Genomic DNA, 17,840 nt, shown 5'->3' on the forward strand with positions numbered 1-17,840 from the left:
AGCAGGAAGCAACAAGGGCCACATCAGCGCTTTTAAGAGGATGTTGTACCGTTCAACTTGCACTTAATTGCCCAAAACAACTGGCAAGAGAATACTGGAGCTGTACCAGCAGCAGGTGGTGGCAGAGAGAGGCTCTGGGCTGCAGCAGTGGTGGGATGTTAAACTGCATCTCAGCAGCAGCCTGCAGTCCCCTCCGCAGTGCAGGCAGCCTCGGCCTCCGGCACCTCAAGCTGTAAAACAGAGGGGGCTCCTCTGCCCCCACCACTAGAAAAGAGGGACCACCTCATGCAAGTGACAATATAATTTTGTTTATTTTCCTTTAACACACTGCTGGTTAAACTGCCAGACAGTAGATTTCAGAACATTCCCTCAACCAAACATCCTGGGGAAATTAAAAAATAAAACCGCTACCATGTACCAAAAATAAAATAACCCACCCCCACACCCATCTCTTCCCCCAAACTAGTCCCTGCAAAGCCAATGCAATCAGAAATAGACATCTGTGCTTTTCACCCAGGGCCCAAGCTTGCTGCAAAACAAACTAAAAAAAAAAATATGTCACTGCAAGTTGTTATAACACAAAGCAATGGACAGCAAAATAAAAATCCTCCTTAAAAACCCTTTGTACTGGTGACAAGGACAGATGGAGATCTCTCCCCACACTGCTTTAGACTTTATGAACAACTTAGACCTGCAGCTTCAAGTAGTTTGTGACGTGTCCTTAATGCTGATGGCAAGGGTCACTTCCATGCATCCCAGCCCACACAGCTGGGCACTATGGAGCGGTGGGACCATCTGCCAACGCTAGAAGCTGCTACGACAATGGGACCCAAAGATTACTGTCACCTGCCCACCATCCTGCAGTCCTAGCTACTGCCTCCTGGCATAAAGCACAAATCCTGCCTCTGCTCTCACAGTCTCCAGAGCTGCTTTACCAGCCTGGCTGCTTCTTGAGTGGGAAAGCCCTGAACACACAAAGCCTCCACTTGCCAGCAAGTTTCCAGACACTGCTTCACTCCTGTGCCCTCGCTCAGGAACTGTTGTAGTGTGACAGAACAGCCGTGACAGCACAGGCAAGCACATCCCCACTAGCGTGACTAGGGGCAACTCGAGGGCAGAGATCCTGCGCTTCCTAGATTCACACTCTCCCCAGTTAAACTGGTTTAAGCTGTACTTTGCCCCTTGCCTTGAAATCTCCATCACACAAACTCTTTAGCAGAGACCTTTGATGTTTGCAAAAGATTATTCACATTTTCTAAATAGCCAGCACTGTTTCTAGGAGGGAGGAAAGCACTTCTGTTTTGTTGAATATTTTTTCCCCTTTTTTTTTTCTTTTAAATAAAGCACTTCTTGGGGAAAAAAAATCAAAACCTATCAGCAACCTGCAGTAGCATCCCACCAGACTAGGGACAGCATCACCATATCCCTCCCCCTCCCCCAATCTCCAAAAATAGTATTTAATATACAGCAATAAACTCTGAGCAAGCCAGAGTCCCGGAAGACATGGACCTGCTTTCACTGCTCCTGTCCAGCCCAGCACCATTTCAATGCAGTTGCTACTGTACTCCTGGGACAAGTCCGTTTGGATCCAAGGTGAAACACACGTGCCCCAGACCTGCTGGGCAGCATGTGAAGCAGGGGTGCAGCACAGGAGGCCTGTTTGTGTAGTCACATATCTGAGCCTTCACAGCTCCAGCCTACTGTTGTGTTTGTGCCGTTGAGAATACTTGTCTGAGCCTATTTGGGACTAGCCAGTGAAGACAGACTGGTGGAACCAGGCAGAACATTAAGAAAAGCATCCTCAAATTATATTAGACTTTGGCATTTGTTGTGGGGATCCAGAAGCGCCAGTAGGTAAATTAGCTCAGTGCTGGCCCAGTTCCTGTTTCCCTTGGATTGTCAGTAAGGATATTTCCCTCCCCGTCACATAAGTGCAAGAAGCAGACGGATCTCTCCCACATCTGAGCACCAAACAGAGCCTGAAACACTTGGTACTTAGCAGCTGCTTGGAATCTGTCTCACATCAAGGGCTGAAGCTGCTCTGCTGGTCCTCTCCCTCCTCCTGCTGTTTTCCATCAGACAGGCCTGTTCAGCCCAAACTTCCCATATCGAGACATTTCACTGGCTGTTGCAATCCCATGTCATCTTAAAGGAAGGCCAAGGGACAAAGCACGAGTCTCTGCTCCCTGTTCTGACTCAAACAGTGCAGGGCAAGCCCTCAGCAAGTGAGTTTGGGGGTCAGGACCCCCCAAGCCACACTGCACCCAGAAGCTGTAAGCACCATACAGCTACGAGGACCTAGCCATGACTCACCCAGCTCTGAACTGCAGACATGCAGGCACTAGACTGTCTGGAAGCTCTCCATCCTGCCTTTGGGAGATTTCTGGGGGAGACCAGACCTGAAGGACCTCTTCCAGTTGTTCTATCCCCCGCTAGGCTTTTTATCCATTGACCTCAAGGGCTGGAACCAAAGATACTCGCTCACAGTTCTCTGCTTCAGCTGTGACCTCCAGAGCTGGCATCCAGGGAGACTGAGATAGTCCCCAGCTGATCACAAGGGCAGGGAATGCCTGTCCCTTGGGGACAAAGAAAAAAACTACACAGAAGCTCCTTAAAAAAAAAAAAAATAGATGCTTCTTCAAATAGACTTTTATTCAAAGCCTGAGACAAAGGCACCAAAAAGAGAAGGGAATTCATTTGGCTTTCTGTTCTCTGCCACCTGGGATACTCAGAAAGGTCAGAGCTGTTGTTTTAGTCACACACACACACACAAGGGGAAAATGGCCTGGCTTAAAAGTACAAAAGGAGGGGCTGATAGGGGGGTAATTAAAACAGGCTTTGGAACCACTATAATGAGGCTGGATCCAGGCCCAAAACATGACTGATGGCGTCATCTTCCCTTTATGAAGTGGAAGCTTTATTGAAATTGCCTTATATGCCCCTTTCTGCGTAACTGCTCCACAAATGAAGCCAGGGTCTGTTCTGACCCAGCTCCCCCACACTGCTGCACAGGGGGACACACTTCACCTGCCTGCTGCTGGCGGGAGGCAACAAAGCACAAACAGGCTCATCTCTGACCAGTCTCAGTTAAACAATGCCTTGGATAGTCCCTCAAACACCCGTACTGGAAAGCTATAGCTAACCCAAACTTTTTCTTTCCCTGGTCAGGACCAGGTTCCTCAGCATACTCATCTGTCTCCCCTTGCAGAGATGGAACCAGCCTGACTGCATCATTCCCAGTGAGGTGCCGACTTGTTATCTCCTACCATCCTCCCATCTTCCCACATCCTTTGTACGAAGGCTCCTTCTGAGGCAAACCTGTCCAGAGGGGATGGACCAACAAGGAAAACTGCTCATAGCACCATAACAGGGTCAGGAACCTCCCAACAACCCAGACACAAGCTTTTTAGTAACAAAGATGCAAAAAACCAGCCAAAACAACTAAATTGAAGCCATGAAGGATGAACTATTCCTTCTCCCTATTCTTATTCAAATAAGACAAATTCATTTGAACGGAGCAACAGGTACACAACAGATCACACTGTGCAGCTTTGCCTTTGGGCGGCTGATGGCACCAAATGGGTGTCCTGGCTGACAGGAGAGGCAGGAATAAACTATCCTAGAAGACTTGTCTCCAACTTTTGCACACCTAAAAGCATGCCCCTTTTCTCATGCTAGGCAAGGTGATCACTGGGTAAGCCACTAGAAGCTGAGTGATTTCTTGCTTCAAGGATGCTCAAATAAAATACAACCTAAAGGGCCTGGAAGAGAACAGCTCCTTACAGAGAAGCTTGCTTTCAAGCCCAGGTTCTTTGCTTAACAAATCAGTGCAGTTTATGCTTCTCAAAACTGATAAAGATCTAAATGTCTCTGTGCTCCAGTTCGAGCAATCCCAAAAATGCTGGAGAATCTGCAGGCACTGTCACCAAATGAAACAGCGCTCATATATTATAAGAATTTTATAAATACTAGGATTTTAACAGCAGGTAGAAGACAGAGCAGACAACTTCAAGCTTACTGCCTTTTCATCCTCAGGTTCGTTCTTAAGATCTGCTCTCTAAAGCCTGTCTTCTCCTTCAGCTGTAGCAGGGACTCTGGCTTCTCCCAAACTGGCTGTAACCACTTGTGCAACTGGACAGAAGGTAATTAAGGTCCTACTGCTTGCTTTTTAGCTCACAGACATAGATTTAGGGTCAAGCCTATAGCAGTAATGTATGTGATCAGGCAAGGTACAGTGTTGCTGCTGCAGAAAGCAGTGCTTTGACACCTCCCCCAGATCCTGTTCTGGAGCCCGTGAGCTGACAGTTCATATCACAGCTTGCAGGTTAGGAGGAAGCAGAGCCTTCAGCTGCTCGGGCCCAGCACAGCAGAGAGGCTGCTCTTCTCGTTTCCTTTCCAGAAACTAGGGAATTCTGCTGACCCTTCTCAGCTCAAAGAAAGACTGAGTCACTGTAGGGGATCAAACCCAAGAATAACCACTAGGAAAACTCAGGCCCAAGGAGGAGCAGCAGCAAGGTGGCTCAGTGCCCCTGCTCTCGATAAAGGGAGAACGCTTCTGAGAACAACAGAGATAGCATGAGGTAAAGTGTTCTGTGAGCACAGAGCACACCAGCATCACAACTGACCAACAAGGATGCAGTCCTGCCTGGGACAGATCCTGCTCCAGCACACAGAACATCTCCCCCTCACCAGCCAGAAATGCTCAGCAGGTCAGAGGCCCAGACCGCAGGAAGGCAGCTCCTCAGGGCCTGCAGCTCTGGATCAGCAGGCGCAGCAAGGGCTTTCGCTCTGCTTGGCCTTTGTCAGGCAGGCGCAGGCTCTGCATGTGGAAACAGAAGCCTCTTGCAGAAACATCCCTGGGGGAAGAGGGTGACCTTGTCTCCAGTGTTCTGTTCACTTCCATCTCTCTGAAAGGCAACAAACCACCTCGGCTCTACAGTACTGAAATGCTGGACATCTGCCCCTTCGCTACAATGCCTTTATATGCAAAAGGCCAAGCTAAATGAACACTAACCAACTCACTGTGCTTCTCATCTCTGCAGGTAGGCCTGGTCCTTACAACAGGGAATGAGAGCTCACGGGGAGCATCCATAAGGTTGTTCCTCTCTGTCCTACAGCACCAGCTGTTCGCAATCACAGTCACGGGGCAGGGAGCTAACCATCAGGAAGGTCAAGGAACAAGTCCAGAACCCCCTCTGTAGGTCACCTGATTCTCAGCTTCTTCCAAAGGACAGGTCACTTGCTAGAAAGGGCAAAACAAGGAACTGGGCTTAAAATGAAACCTTTGAGAAGAAAAGGATATTAAAGGAAACAAAAGCCATAATCAATACAGAAAACAAGTGCATCTGATCAGATGCTAACAACGTCATCCTTTCGCGGGCTACAGCAGAATCCCTCTGTGATGGATCTAACATTACAGTTGCCAAACTAGGACAGTCTCTCCCAACTGGTACAGCAAATCAGGCCAGATAAATCCCTCTGCTCCTGGCGCAGCTTGCAGTCTTAGGAGGGGAATGTCTCCACAGAGGCTGAGCTGGAGTCTTGGTGTCTTTATGCAGGCAAGTACCATACATTGGGTTGCACATGTTCAGGGAGATGCTGAGCCAGGTTCCGTCCTCCATAGCCATTAGTCACCCAACAACACCCTAACGCTTCCACACTCCCAGACAAAACGTGTACCCAGGTCTGGTTTTAAGAGCTGCTTCCCTGCTTAAGGAACCGTATTCCACCCCACAAAGGCAGAGATCTTGCAGCACATGGCTTTCTCTTGGTGTGGGACTTGGCCCAGGACTGGTAGCATCAGCTTTCAACAGCCCAATACACAGACAGCCAGGACTCAGTTTACTCTTGGATGCCCCAGGGAAGATCGGAGGCTGCACATGGTGCGAAGGGGAAGGCGAGGGCCTCGCTGTGTGCTGGCAGCGGGAAGGTAAGCTCCCTCTTACCTGGACCTGCTATTCATTCCAAATGAACCTTTTTTTTTTTTCCTTCTTCTTTCCTTAAATTATGAACAATATGGAGAAATTGAAAGCAACCGTGTTTGGTCCAACTCCTTCCCTCCCAGCCCCTTGGCTGATGCTCTGTGGGGCTTGCTCTCACAATCGGCAGAGGCAGAAGAGGGTAGGAATGAAGACACCAAAGGCCACCAATATAGGAAACATGAGGCTGCTGTTGTCCGAGGCATAGGGGTTTGGTGTGCGTGGGCCTGACTGAACCCGGTTCTTATTTGCCTGTTTTTTAACACTAGAGCCATCATCATAATCATCTTCATCATCATCTTCCTCTTTTTTCTCCAGACCTGGGTGCGGCTGCAGCTTTGGAACATCTGTTGAACAAGACAAAAGATTGCAAGGAGGCAGAATGTAACCTGGGAAATCACCGAGTCGCTCCCTTCCCCTCTCCCTGAGCCAGCATGAAAACAGGCGACAGGGAATCTGATACCACATCAACACCACAGCCAGAGCACCCCAGGAAACAGAAGCATACTTCCTCAGAGGCTCACACCACTATTTCTTTCCTCTGTGATGCAAAAGCATCTAAAGACGACCCAGTCTGCAAAGAAAACAAAATCCTTCCACCCCATCTCATGTCACACAGGAGAAGTTACAGCATGTCACAGTTTAACAACACTCTTTCTAAGAAGAAAATTAACTCTATCCCAGCCAAAACCAGAACAAAGCACAAAAGCACATTTACAGCATACACAGTCAGATACCGCAGCTGCTCAGTGAGATCTAGTCATGAATAAGCACCTGCTGCTTGTGGGACCAGCAAACACAGGTCCAAACAGCAATGGGAACAGCCCTTTCCACACAAGGTCCTACCTCACATCACTGCACCCCCAACGCCACTCTAATCCAATCCTATGAGCCTGGAGCCTGAATTGCAAGTCCCACACACAGCAAGGTGACACCTAGCCACAAGGTTACCCACCAAATCTTCAGCAAAACTTGGCAATCCCTGACCAATAGTAAAGCAAACAAATGCTTTGCTCAGGGGTCTTAAACCTCTCCTGTTCGGGATCTAGAGGGGCTCCAACTCCAGCACAGACTTACAAAGAGGGTGATGAAAGAGCAAGAAGTTTACTAGCACAACCCGCTGCTATCCAGAGGAACTGGTATCTGGGCAAAAAACACTGCCTTGTCCTCTAGCTGAGGAGGCAAAACAAAGCTCGAGGTAAGAAACGCTTAACTACTAGCTGAAGATCTTCATAAATTACTTGACTGCAGGACTGCTGCTGACTTCCAAGACCAGAGGGAATTTATCTGTAGCTATAAGCTAAGGCTGACCAGTGTTCCCTTCTTCTCTATCCCACATGCAGGAAGTTCCAAACCAAACTGATTTTCCTTATTCCAAAAATGACACAGCTTTGTGCACTTGGAGGAGTAGAAAGACACTACACACTTATTTCACTCTGCAAGTGCACTCTGTGGGAACTTGCTGACAGAGAAACAGTTTTGGCAGAGGTGGGTCAGCAAAACCTATGATCTCATGGTCTGAGAAGCAGCAGGCTGCTCTCCAAGGGGGAAGAGCCTTTTGGCTCAAAAACTGTGCTTACCTTCCACTGTTCCTTGCAGGATGTATAGGGCACAGATTTTCGGATTGTCATAGTAGCCCTAGAGAAAGCAAAGAAGGAAGTCAGCTGCATCATGTGGCTGGGGCAGAAGGGGAAAAGATCAGGGCTCTGCCCAGAAAAGCTTATTACCTTTACAAACTCAATGTGGAGCTTCCCTGTGAACGTGGAAACCTCTCCCTGGACACTCAGTTTCCCCTTTTTGATACTCATGGGAATGATCTCATCGTGAGCTGTGCTGTGTCCAACTCTGTCAAAGATGTCCAAGTCCTTCACCACCACGTGGCCGTTTAAGCGAACATCAAATACCTTCAGGGTGGAAGAAGTGACAGAGTGTCAGCACAGATTCAGACACGTGATGCTTGAAACAGGAAGGGAACAGGAAAGGTCTCTGCTTGTTATGCACCCAGGACCAGAAAGCACTGCAGCATGCACTGTCCCACCACGCATGCTCCACTCCCTTGGGAAGGATTCAGAGCCCAAAAGCAGCCAGGTAAATACCTGAAGCATGAGCATTATTTTCAAATACCCTGAAATCTGCCGTCTTCTTTTAAAATAACCCCTACGCCTGCAGTTCAGAACTGAGGACAGCACAATTTTATTTTGGTTTATTCACGCTTTTCTTTCACAAGCTTCTTTCCACCTGCTGGCTGAGGACCTGCTCACACCACCCCAGGGTGGCTGCAGCACACCACACCCTAGGGAGTTAAGCCATTTCTAACTAACAGCCTGCAGCAGAACTGAGGAAACAAGCTGGTGAAGGCCACAGGGTTTGAAGGAGGTAAAATGTAAAACTGCTAACCACATCTGTGAATGCAGAGCGAAAGTCCTCCTCAGGGCTGTAATGACTCAAACTTCTCTCAGCACCTGGGGAATCCCAGCAGAACCACATGAAGGAAGAGGAACCAAAGATACCTCAGCCCTTCAGTTTAATCTGAGGCTGCTTTTTGCATCCAGCCCACCAGTTCTGTTCCTGCAAAGATTTCTCTTGCAGGAAGGCAGCACAGTGTGTAAGAAGCAGGGCTCTAAAGAAGCTGATGAAGTCAGGGGAAAGCCAGGCTAAAACACACACCACTTCTCTCCCCATTTATCATAGATCTTTGAGTTCTTTGTGCTTCTGCTTCCACATTTATACATGAGGAATTTAAAAAATGGACAAGGATTATTCTTTTCTCAAGACCAATAAATAGGATTGAATGTAACTCTGTGTTTTCAGAATCAGTTTGAACCAGTTTCAAGTCTTACTACATTTGTAAAAATTGTTTCGAGTAGGTTATTTAACCCAGACCACTTCCCTGATTCAGTCTGTGCAATACTTCCTCCAGCACAAGCATGCTGTCAGGTCAGGAACAAGCGTTCAGGAAAATGGCAAAAAAACTTCTCCTCAAAGCCAGCACAGCCTAAACAGATTGTAAAGATCTAGTGCTAGTTATGTTTAGTTGCACAGGTTTGTTTGAATACTCTGTAGTGCGATTTTCCAGGCCAAATGTATATCTGGAATGTGCTCTCTTTGAGCTCAAAGTTTCAGAGCCCATGAGAGCTCTAGCAACTAAAGTTAACCATTAGTATCTTACCTCACTCCCTTCTCCAGCATGCAAAGCAGCAGAGGCAACCTGGGCACACAGAGTCTTAGCCAGGAACTCACATCAAAGAGACAAGCAAGGAGCTGTTGCTTACCTTCTGTTGAGACTGTGCAAAATAAACCTCTGCAAACTTCAACACCAGCACATAGTCACCCTCCTCTTTGATGGGAACTTCATAGCCAAAGGTTTCCTCATTGTAACGCTCAGTCTGGTACAGAATCTGATCTTCCGCATTGGACCGCAAGATTGGCAGCTTCATGCCATAGTCAGAAGCTGGGTTTCAAGCAAAAAACAGTGAGAGGAAGGGTTAGTTACTGAGGCACATGGAAGAGACACTTCATATACTCTTCAGGTGGCATTAGCTCTTATGCCCTTCAGACCTGTTTTCTCTCCTTGCTCCGACGAGGAGGCAGCATTACTGGAGCAAGAAGCAGAGGTAGCCAAAGCTCCAGAATCCAGGCCCTGCAGAAAAACAGGTCTGGGCCTGCGGCAGTCTGAGACACAGTAAACTCACTCGCACCACTTCAGAAAGAAGACTGTTTCACAAACAGGGCACAGAGCCAAAGGACTGGGCCATTGACTCCTGCTTCAAAGAGGAAAACCACCAAGAATATTTTTTAAAACATTTTCAAATTACGGAGTCTGAGTACAAAAACAAAACAGTCAGTGCAGGACTCATTCGTTCAAGAGATGTGAAGTTAGCAGTCAATGGCATCAGGTTTTAAGAAACTCATCCTCCTCAAGTGAAAACCTGGGGAATGACAGAATGGTGAAAAGCATTAGACATCTTAAAAAACCCTTTCTTCTCACCACAGCCATGCAATACATGCCACCTTGAAAACAGGAAGAAGGAAGTAAGAAAGATCCACAAGGATTTCAGGAGCACCAGCAGCTCCATCAGCTGCTGTTCTCGCAGCCACCCAGCTGAAATGGGTGCTGTCTGTAGGTATTCAAACAGCCCCACAAGAAGGGCCCAAACAACATTCCCAAATGGGACAATAACTGAGAAAATAAGAGAAATCATAACATTTGCCAAGACTTGAACCCAGCTTGATGTTTTATTGTGTCAGGGTTACTGTACAAATGCAAACTGATGCATGCCTCAAGAGCTCCGAATCAAATAATTGCCCAGCAAAGCAGGGGCAGGAGAGAAGACTGTGGACATCACCTGCCCACTGACACTTCAGGCAGGAGAAGCTGATCCAGACAAAGTTCTCCGCTGACACTTGCCACTTCCATCCTCATTTCCATGGGAACAGACACTGTACTGGCCAAGACAAAGCAAGAACTACTAACCCAGCACACGTTGCCAAAGACAGAGCCAATGCAAACGAGCAAGAGGAAATTAATGCCAGCTCTTAAGTCTCCTGTTTCACACAGAGCTACTCTGGCAATCTTCTGCTTCTCTTTACCACTTGAACCAAGGCGCAAAGGCTGAAGACTAATCACCAGAAAGACAGAGGGTGAAAAGTTTAACTTGTCCTCCCACAGAGATATTTCTGGCCAGCTATGGATTACAGTGATAGTGAACCAAGGAATCCACAGAAGTCAGCTCCTATTAGAGGAAAGCCTGCACAGAAAGAAAGTCCTTTAATAGCCAAGAAGGTAACTGGAGAGGCAGACTGGTCACCTGTGTATCAGAGGTCTGCTGACACAGCTGTGGAAGTGAGCTTGATTTTAAAGCGTACTGGGCACACCGAGAGGTAGCTCACCAAGCAGAGCACATTAAGCTGCAACTCAAGTATGTCTGGTGCCTGGCTATTCTGTAATTGCCATCAGCACGTTTTGTCCTTTAAGGCACAGCATCTGAACTGAGGCTTGGGGGGAGGGGGGAAGGTTTTAATTTGCCCAGAGGCAGTACAGCCCAGAAACAGCTATCCCTTGGTAGTTTCCTCCCAGTCAGCCACATATTTCTGCTGTAGCCATTACATGCCTATCAACACAGAGAGGAACCCAGAGTAAACCGAACAATGGTGCAATAAAAAGCCATTGAGGGAAAAGCAGCTGAGAGCTCAAAGGGGTAAAGTCTCCTTTGCTGTGCCTGGCACCGCTGGCTGAAGCAAGATTACTTGAACAGCCTGCTGGTTCAGGAGACACCACAGGCTTTCCCCAAAGGAAAAGGATGTCACAGTGTGCTTCAAACAGACTCTTTTTCTCCTCAACTCAAAAATAAACCGTTCAAGTCCACAAGAACGTTCAAGGTGCACACGTGAGAGGTCTGTGAAGTGAAGCTGACCTACAGGGATCAGGGCACCTTGCATGACTGGGGCGCCAGCTTCCACTGGGATGAAAAACTCTTAATGAATCATAGTAGTATTTAAATGTGACCTCCCTTGTATCCATTGTGCCCAACCAGCTCTCCATTTGGGATGGCACTCAAGCAGTCTAAGCAATGGCAATCAGGACAATCCTCACCATCCTACATGGAAACAGTGAAGGCTAACTTAAAAGTCAACAGATGACTCATCTTTCTCTGCACTCTACCACTCACCTGTGACTGACAGCAGAAGCAGCTCAGCACAGCTAACTGTTCAATATATTTGTCAATCAACTAAGTTTTGGCATACCAGTTTCCAGAAACATGCAAACTTCACACAGCCGGAGCAGTTTCAGGGCAAGTAGGAAAAGGCAACCCAAGTGCAGGTGCAGCATTAGCTCTGCCTCCTGTCCTTACTGGTAGACAGATTTTACTGATCCAGTAGTTCAAGCAGCTGATCATGTCCCATCTGCCTCTACTGCTTCTGTCCCTGCCCTGCTCCTGATCACCCTGCCAGGACTGGCACAGGGAACAGAGAGGCAAGTGGCACCTTGCTCCCGGCCCCGCTGGGACCAGGCTGCCGGCACCAGCCCGCACCGCCAGCGCTGCGGCTGCGGGCAAAGCGCCGTCCGTGCGCCCCGGACGCGCTGCAGGCTGGGCTCCAGCCTGGCAGGTCTTGCTGGGGAAACCGGGGGCTTCCAGCGGAAAATGGGAAAAAGGGAGCCAGGCGGCTGCAGGCGGCCAGTTTGGCAGCCTGACCGCTCCCGTCGCCTTTCCAGCCGAAATTCCACGCCAGCCCGCGTGCAGCGGCTTCCCCTCCGGCGTTACACAACCCCGTAGCCCGAGGCCGGACTAATCGGCCCGGGGCTGGTCCTGCCGCCACCGGGGCCCGGGCCCGCGCCGCCGCCGGGGGAGGCGGGGGGCACTGCCCAAGGCCGGGCTCGGCGGGGGCACCGGGGGAGCCGCGCTCCCGGCGGGTGACAAGTGCCGGGCGGGGGCTCCCCGCGGGCCCTCGCTGTCCTCCTCCCGCCCGCTCCGCGGCGCCGGGCCCGGGGAGAGGAGACCCCGCCTGCGGGCCTGCCCGGGCTGCCGTAGCCCTGCGGGGAGACCCGCCGACTCTCCGCGGCGGGGCCGGGGCAGACGGGACGGTGCCAGGGGGACGCGGGTCTCGGACCCCCGCCGCCACGGGCGGGCGGCGCCGCCGGTGGAGCGGCGCCAAGCGGGCCCGCAGGGCAGCTCCCCCCCCCCCCGACAACCCCGGCGGGCCACCGGCGCTCCTCCGCCGCCCTCACCTCGGCCCACGCGGCCCTCGAGTGGGTCCTTGCGGAAGTGGATGCCGTTCACGTCCACATGGGCATCGCCGCCCGCATTGACGGCCCAGATGACGCTGTCGGCGAGGCCGCCCGCCGCGCCCCGCAGCAGCGGCAGCAGCAGCAGCAAGGGCGGCAGCAGCGGCGCCCCGCGCGCCCCGGCGCCCACCATGTCGGGCTCCCGGCGCCGCGCCCGCCCCTTCCTGTCGCCGCCAGGGGGCAGCCTACCCCGCTGCCGGGGCGGAGAGCGCGCCGGCCAATCCGCGCGCTACGATGCAAATATTAATTTTCTGCCCGTCTGCCATTAGGCAGCTGCGAGCCCCTATCTGCATATTCATAACGCGCCGGGCCAATGGGCGGCGGGAGCGGGCGAGCAGGCTTGGTTGAGAGGCGAGGGGACGGGGGCGCGCTGCGGCGGGAGGCGTGTCCGGCGGGAGCGGAGCGGGCCGGCCCGGAGCGGGGAGCCGGTGCCTGCCAGCCGGGAGTGCCCAGGGCCAGCACCGCTCGCTCGGGGAGGGGAGCGAGGGCAGGACCAGCACCCCCAGGAAGGAGCGTCAGGGAGGGACCAAGGTTCCCCAACGGCGCCTCCGCAGCGAGGATACATCCCGGCGGGCTCCCCTCAGCGCCGGACGCCTGAGGGGAAAGCCCCGCCCCCTCCGCCCCTCCCATCGCGGAGCTCCAGCGCGGCCGGAACGCAAGGCACTGTGGGACGGCGGCGGGAAGTGGGGTGCCGGTGGGTTGCCGAGGCAACGCGCGGCGCTGCGGCAGGACCCCGCGGGCAGCTAACGGGAGCGGGGCGGCCCGGCACGGCCCCGGCCCCGGCGCTCGGGGAAGCGGCTGGGAGCGGAGCTGGGGCAGCGGGAGCTATGCCGCCGTCGGGGGCGGCTCCGTGTTACATCCTGGTAGTTTCGCGTACGCTGAACAGCAACGCTCGATACCGAGCCTGTGCCTCAGCAAAAGACGCTGCCTCCCCCGCTCCCCACGCCACGGGGTGCTGGAAGGGGCAGCTACCGCAGTGGTGAAGCAGCTGGGTGGCGTGTCTGCCTGAATAGTAGAACAGCCGGTAGACGAGGAGGGGGGAGCTAACCGTTACATTGCCGGTGATGTTTCTCCCCGTGTTGCATTTTACAGGGTAATGTAAGGTCCTGGGTGTTTTTCTGGAGGACCTTGGCGAGTTCCTGGGTGGGCCGGAGTGAGACATGACAAGTGGAGACTGGATGAAATTCACTGAACGGTGGGGGAGCAAATAACTTAATGTTTACCTCCATGTTTGCCCTCCTGTCTGGTCTCGGTGTTTCTCAAAGCTTCTGACACCAGCCAGGCCTAGTGCCTGCACTCCAGCCACCAGCTGCGTTAGCAGCAGCTGCTCCCAAGTCCCAGTGACTTTTTATTAATCTGAGTCTTCCACAAAGCGTTTGCTTTTAGGAATAAAAACTTGGTGCTGCAGACTGAGAATTAAATGGCTTTGTTGCTTTTGTAATGCACCTACGAGGACTCTTTAACAGGACAAAGCCTTGGAGAAGAGAATTTAATTGGGGAGGGGGGCAACCACCCACCCACCCTCTGCTGCCTAACCTGCTCTGCCCAGGAGTGGAGTGGGCCCCACAGCATCTTCCTGCTGCTGTCACATCAGCAGACGTGGCACTTCTGTGCTCCCGTACCAGCATTGCTGCTGGGAAAGGGTTCCTGAAACTACAGTGGCTTAGGAAAGCAAAAAGTAGTGTAAAACGCACACACTTAGCACTTCTCCAGATTAAGCCACCTCATGCCGGTTCCTGGCAAATCGTCTCAGCGTTACAGACCAGACCACAGCCCTGGCAGCATCTGATCAAATCCAGACTAATCTCCTGTATCCCTGCTGTGTTTGTGACCTGTTGGGCATCCCACAGGTTTGGTTAGTAAAGGAGTGCTGCAAGCAGCCATGGCCAGGACAATGCTGTCCAGTTGGCGAGGTTGAGGGAGGTCTCATTAGAGCTCATTTGTACTAATTACAGACGATCCTCCCTAATCTCTTAAGATTTCTCAGCTTAGACTTCGATGCGCTTGGGTCAGGAGCACAACTTCAAAGAACGTAAACACTCTGTGTCACCCGGTTACTGCCATGAGTTGCAAAAGTGAAGTGGGGAGAGGGATGGTATGAATCATCAGGAGTCTGAGGTGGCCAGGGCTGAGGTTACAAACATGAATGTCCATGTGTGTAAATCCTTGTATTTCCAGTCCTGAGACCCACCAGGGCAGCAAAGGTGGCCCACCAAGAGCCACACGCAGCCCCCTGTGTGGCCCAAGTAGCCTGAGGCAGCTGGCCTTGTTGGCCCCTGAGTCAGCAGGGCTTTCACAGGTCTCACACACAGAATGGCACTGGGGGCCCAAGTGCTGGCTGGGCAGAGCCTGGCTGAACCCCTGTTGTGCTTCTCAGTGAGCTGGGGAGCACAAGACTCATGGTGGGACCTTTGCTGCCTTGGTGGGCACAGGGGCCACGTAACCAGTAACTGGGGCTTCATTACAAACCCAGCATCAAACTGCTCTGCCCAGACCAAATGTGCCCATGAGCAAGAATTAAGGCATGAAGGTATTTACTAGCTAACATTTAGGTAGGACCAGGACAGGCCCCTCAGCTGAAAGGGCCTCTTTGGCTCCAGATGTGTACAAGGGCAGCTGGGAGCAAACCCAGCTCATCCTCTGCCTTGGGAGTGTCACCAGGGGCTTTTGTGGCTGTGCCAAGCCTGGGGCCCCTGTCGAGGGCTCCCAGGGCACCTGTGCATCTCACAGTGAAATATCAGCAACTCTTCCCTGAAAAGAGAAGAGTTTCCCTAAAGAGTTCCCCTCCTTGAACAGAGGGGAAAACCCCTCTCTTTCCCCTCCATCTGAGGACTCAGCCTTTTTAGAAGGCAAGGCATTGAGCACTGCAATACCTCCTCTGCCTCCCCAGTCACAGCATCTTCCAATAACTAGCCTGGCTGATTATTTCCCAAGAATCAGCAGCTCATCATGAAGCAAGAGGAACTAACTGAGCAGCAGTGAGTGAGGAGGGATAGTGGCTGTGCTCATCCGGGTGCAAGGAGGAGCTCTCACTGTGGCTTACAGTCTGGCCATGGCTGCTGGCAGAGGGTGGTGAACATGCTGTGATGGCCTGAGTGCACGGTGGCCTACACTGCCGGCCCTGAATTGTTATATACGGTCACCAGCAACACGATGCCAGCTTGCACCCCAGATGTCAAAGGCTCTGTATCCTGTTACTAATCCACTGAGCCATCAGTCCCTTGATGCAGGCTGGATTTACACCAGTAACCTACAAGTGAAAGGCTCAGCATTCTCTTCTCAGTCTCTTGATCTCTCCCTGTCCTCTGGCAGCTGTGCCAAAATGACTCTCAGTCTTTAATCAGTCCTGCCTGGTCCACCTACAGCCCTGATCATTCACAAGTGGTGTGGGGCACGTTTTGGGTATTAGCCGTTTCCTGCAGAAAAAAGGGATCAGGATTTCGAGTGTCAAAAAAAGAGCAATGGAGTTGTGCAGGTCAGAAGCAGACCTCATGGCTAATGAGATATCTAAGAAGTCAGCGTGAGCCAGCCCCACTGCTTGAGCCAGCTCCTGAACCACAAGGGGCTATGGGGCTCAGGTGCCCAGAGGGGACCAGCTCTGCCCTGCCATGAGGAGCTATTTGGAAGCCTCCCTGGTACTGGATTGGAGATGACAGCAAAAGGATTATCTCTGGAATTAGATTATTTAGATTGGAGCTTTAATCTCTGACCCTGTCTGCACAAGAAAATAGTAAAACTCCCTGGGATTATTTGGGGTTTGTTGTGCAAGTAAAACCAGGCTTGCAGCAAGAGCTTCTGCTGGAAGGGGGAAAAAAATGAATGCTTTGGAGACATGCCTTGCCTGACCCGTCCACTGTATCATGGTGACACCTGGCAGAAAAGAGCTACAGATGATTTGGCAGAGACCCCACTTTCCTCAGAAGTAGCTGTGGCTCAGGACTGTCTCTGCAATGACACAGTGATGTCCTGCAGCCACCCTTCCCCTAGCACCAGTGTCCCTGCTTGCTTGGGAAGACAAACACAGCTCTGCCATGATACAAACACAGGGACCTGCCTAAGTGAAAATGGCAGCAGTTTGCAGAGAACATCGCCAGCCACCATGATGCTGCACTGTGGATCAGTGCAGCCTCTAGGAATGGGTTTACAGTTTTAAAGAAATTAAGACCGTGTCCTGCCATCTGCCGCTGCAGGCTAAAGATGCGTCTGCTTGGTGCGGGACCTGGGAGGGAGCAGGCAGAAGCAGCCACCATGCTTGCTGCCATTGACTGTCCGTCGGGCTTGTCACAGGTCCCCACAGGCAGGCACAGTCGCTCTGCTGCACACAGGCAAGCAGCACAGCTGTCCTCTTACTCTGCAAACACAAGCAAGCTTCTTCCTTAACAGGCTCCACTGTAAGTGAAGCACATTTGTGTATCAGCACTCCCTAAGGCAGACACAAGCCTGCACAGGTCTCTCCCTCCTCACTATTATCCTAAGTACATATATAACCTACCAGGACTCTGGACTCTGTTCAGTTTATCACCCTCATCTCCTAAGCACAATACAGCTGCTGTACCAGAAATATGGAGATCTGTAAATATCCATTTTCCTATTTCATGGCTCACATACACATTTCTAGGACTGGACCAGCTCCATAGATACACACGCACAGTTTGCATACACCCACTTGCAAACAAACTCCTACTGCTGCACTCCCGGGGACCTATCTGCACTCTGCTTTTACACGCACACGCACAAACCTCTCCCACTGCCCACACCTGTGCAAACATGAGTACACACACACACAAATATAAGGAGAAACAGTTTTTCCATTGCTGGGATATCAGCCATCACTGCAGCTAAGCTGGTTGGCACAGCAACAGGAAAGCAGAGAAAATCATCCTTTGGGACACAGACTTGTGGACCCTAAGAATTTGAAAGGGAACCCAGGAAGTGAAAGATTTGAGATGGAGGAAACGGGAAGATATTGGTCCTTAACTTCCCAGCTGGAGTAAGGGTTGAAAACAGCTTCCAGTCACACCGATAAACACAGAGTAATGATGATGTCCTTTGAAGCCAAGCAGAAATCAGTCATGGCA

General features: G+C 51.4%; 2 protein-coding genes across 3 annotated transcripts in view; both read right to left on the bottom strand.

Annotated features, from left to right (window-relative positions):
- The window catches only part of RNF10 (ring finger protein 10), a 202,056-nt gene that overhangs the window by 101,712 nt on the left and 82,504 nt on the right, over nt 1-17,840 (bottom strand). The window lies entirely within an intron of this gene.
- MLEC (malectin) lies at nt 293-12,939 on the bottom strand. Of its 2 annotated transcripts, XM_080392810.1 has the most exons (5): nt 12,706-12,939; nt 9,251-9,429; nt 7,706-7,882; nt 7,559-7,616; nt 293-6,325 (listed from the first exon to the last, which is right to left on the bottom strand). In XM_080392810.1, exons 1-5 carry the CDS (start codon nt 12,893-12,895, stop codon nt 6,096-6,098), a joined length of 834 nt encoding a protein of 277 aa, XP_080248936.1. In that variant the 5' UTR covers nt 12,896-12,939; the 3' UTR covers nt 293-6,095. The 2 variants fall into 2 exon arrangements, with proteins under 2 accessions (XP_080248936.1, XP_080248937.1); XM_080392811.1 differs by lacking the exons at nt 7,559-7,616; nt 7,706-7,882 and having other exon boundaries at nt 12,706-12,916.

This window comes from Falco punctatus, assembly GCF_963210335.1.
Source record: "Falco punctatus genome assembly, chromosome: 1".
NCBI classification, from domain to species: Eukaryota; Metazoa; Chordata; class Aves; order Falconiformes; family Falconidae; genus Falco; species Falco punctatus.

Excerpts from the sequence above, each read along its gene's own strand:
- MLEC (XM_080392810.1), bottom strand. The coding sequence starts at position 12,895 with ATGGTGGGCGCCGGGGCGCGCGGGGCGCCGCTGCTGCCGCCCTTGCTG. Across the intron at positions 7,883-9,250 it reads TTGCACAGTCTCAACAGAAG|GTATTTGATGTTCGCTTAAA; the intron begins GTAAGCAACAGC and ends TCCACCCTGAAG. Across the intron at positions 7,617-7,705 it reads TCCACATTGAGTTTGTAAAG|GGCTACTATGACAATCCGAA; the intron begins GTAATAAGCTTT and ends TGCTTTCTCTAG.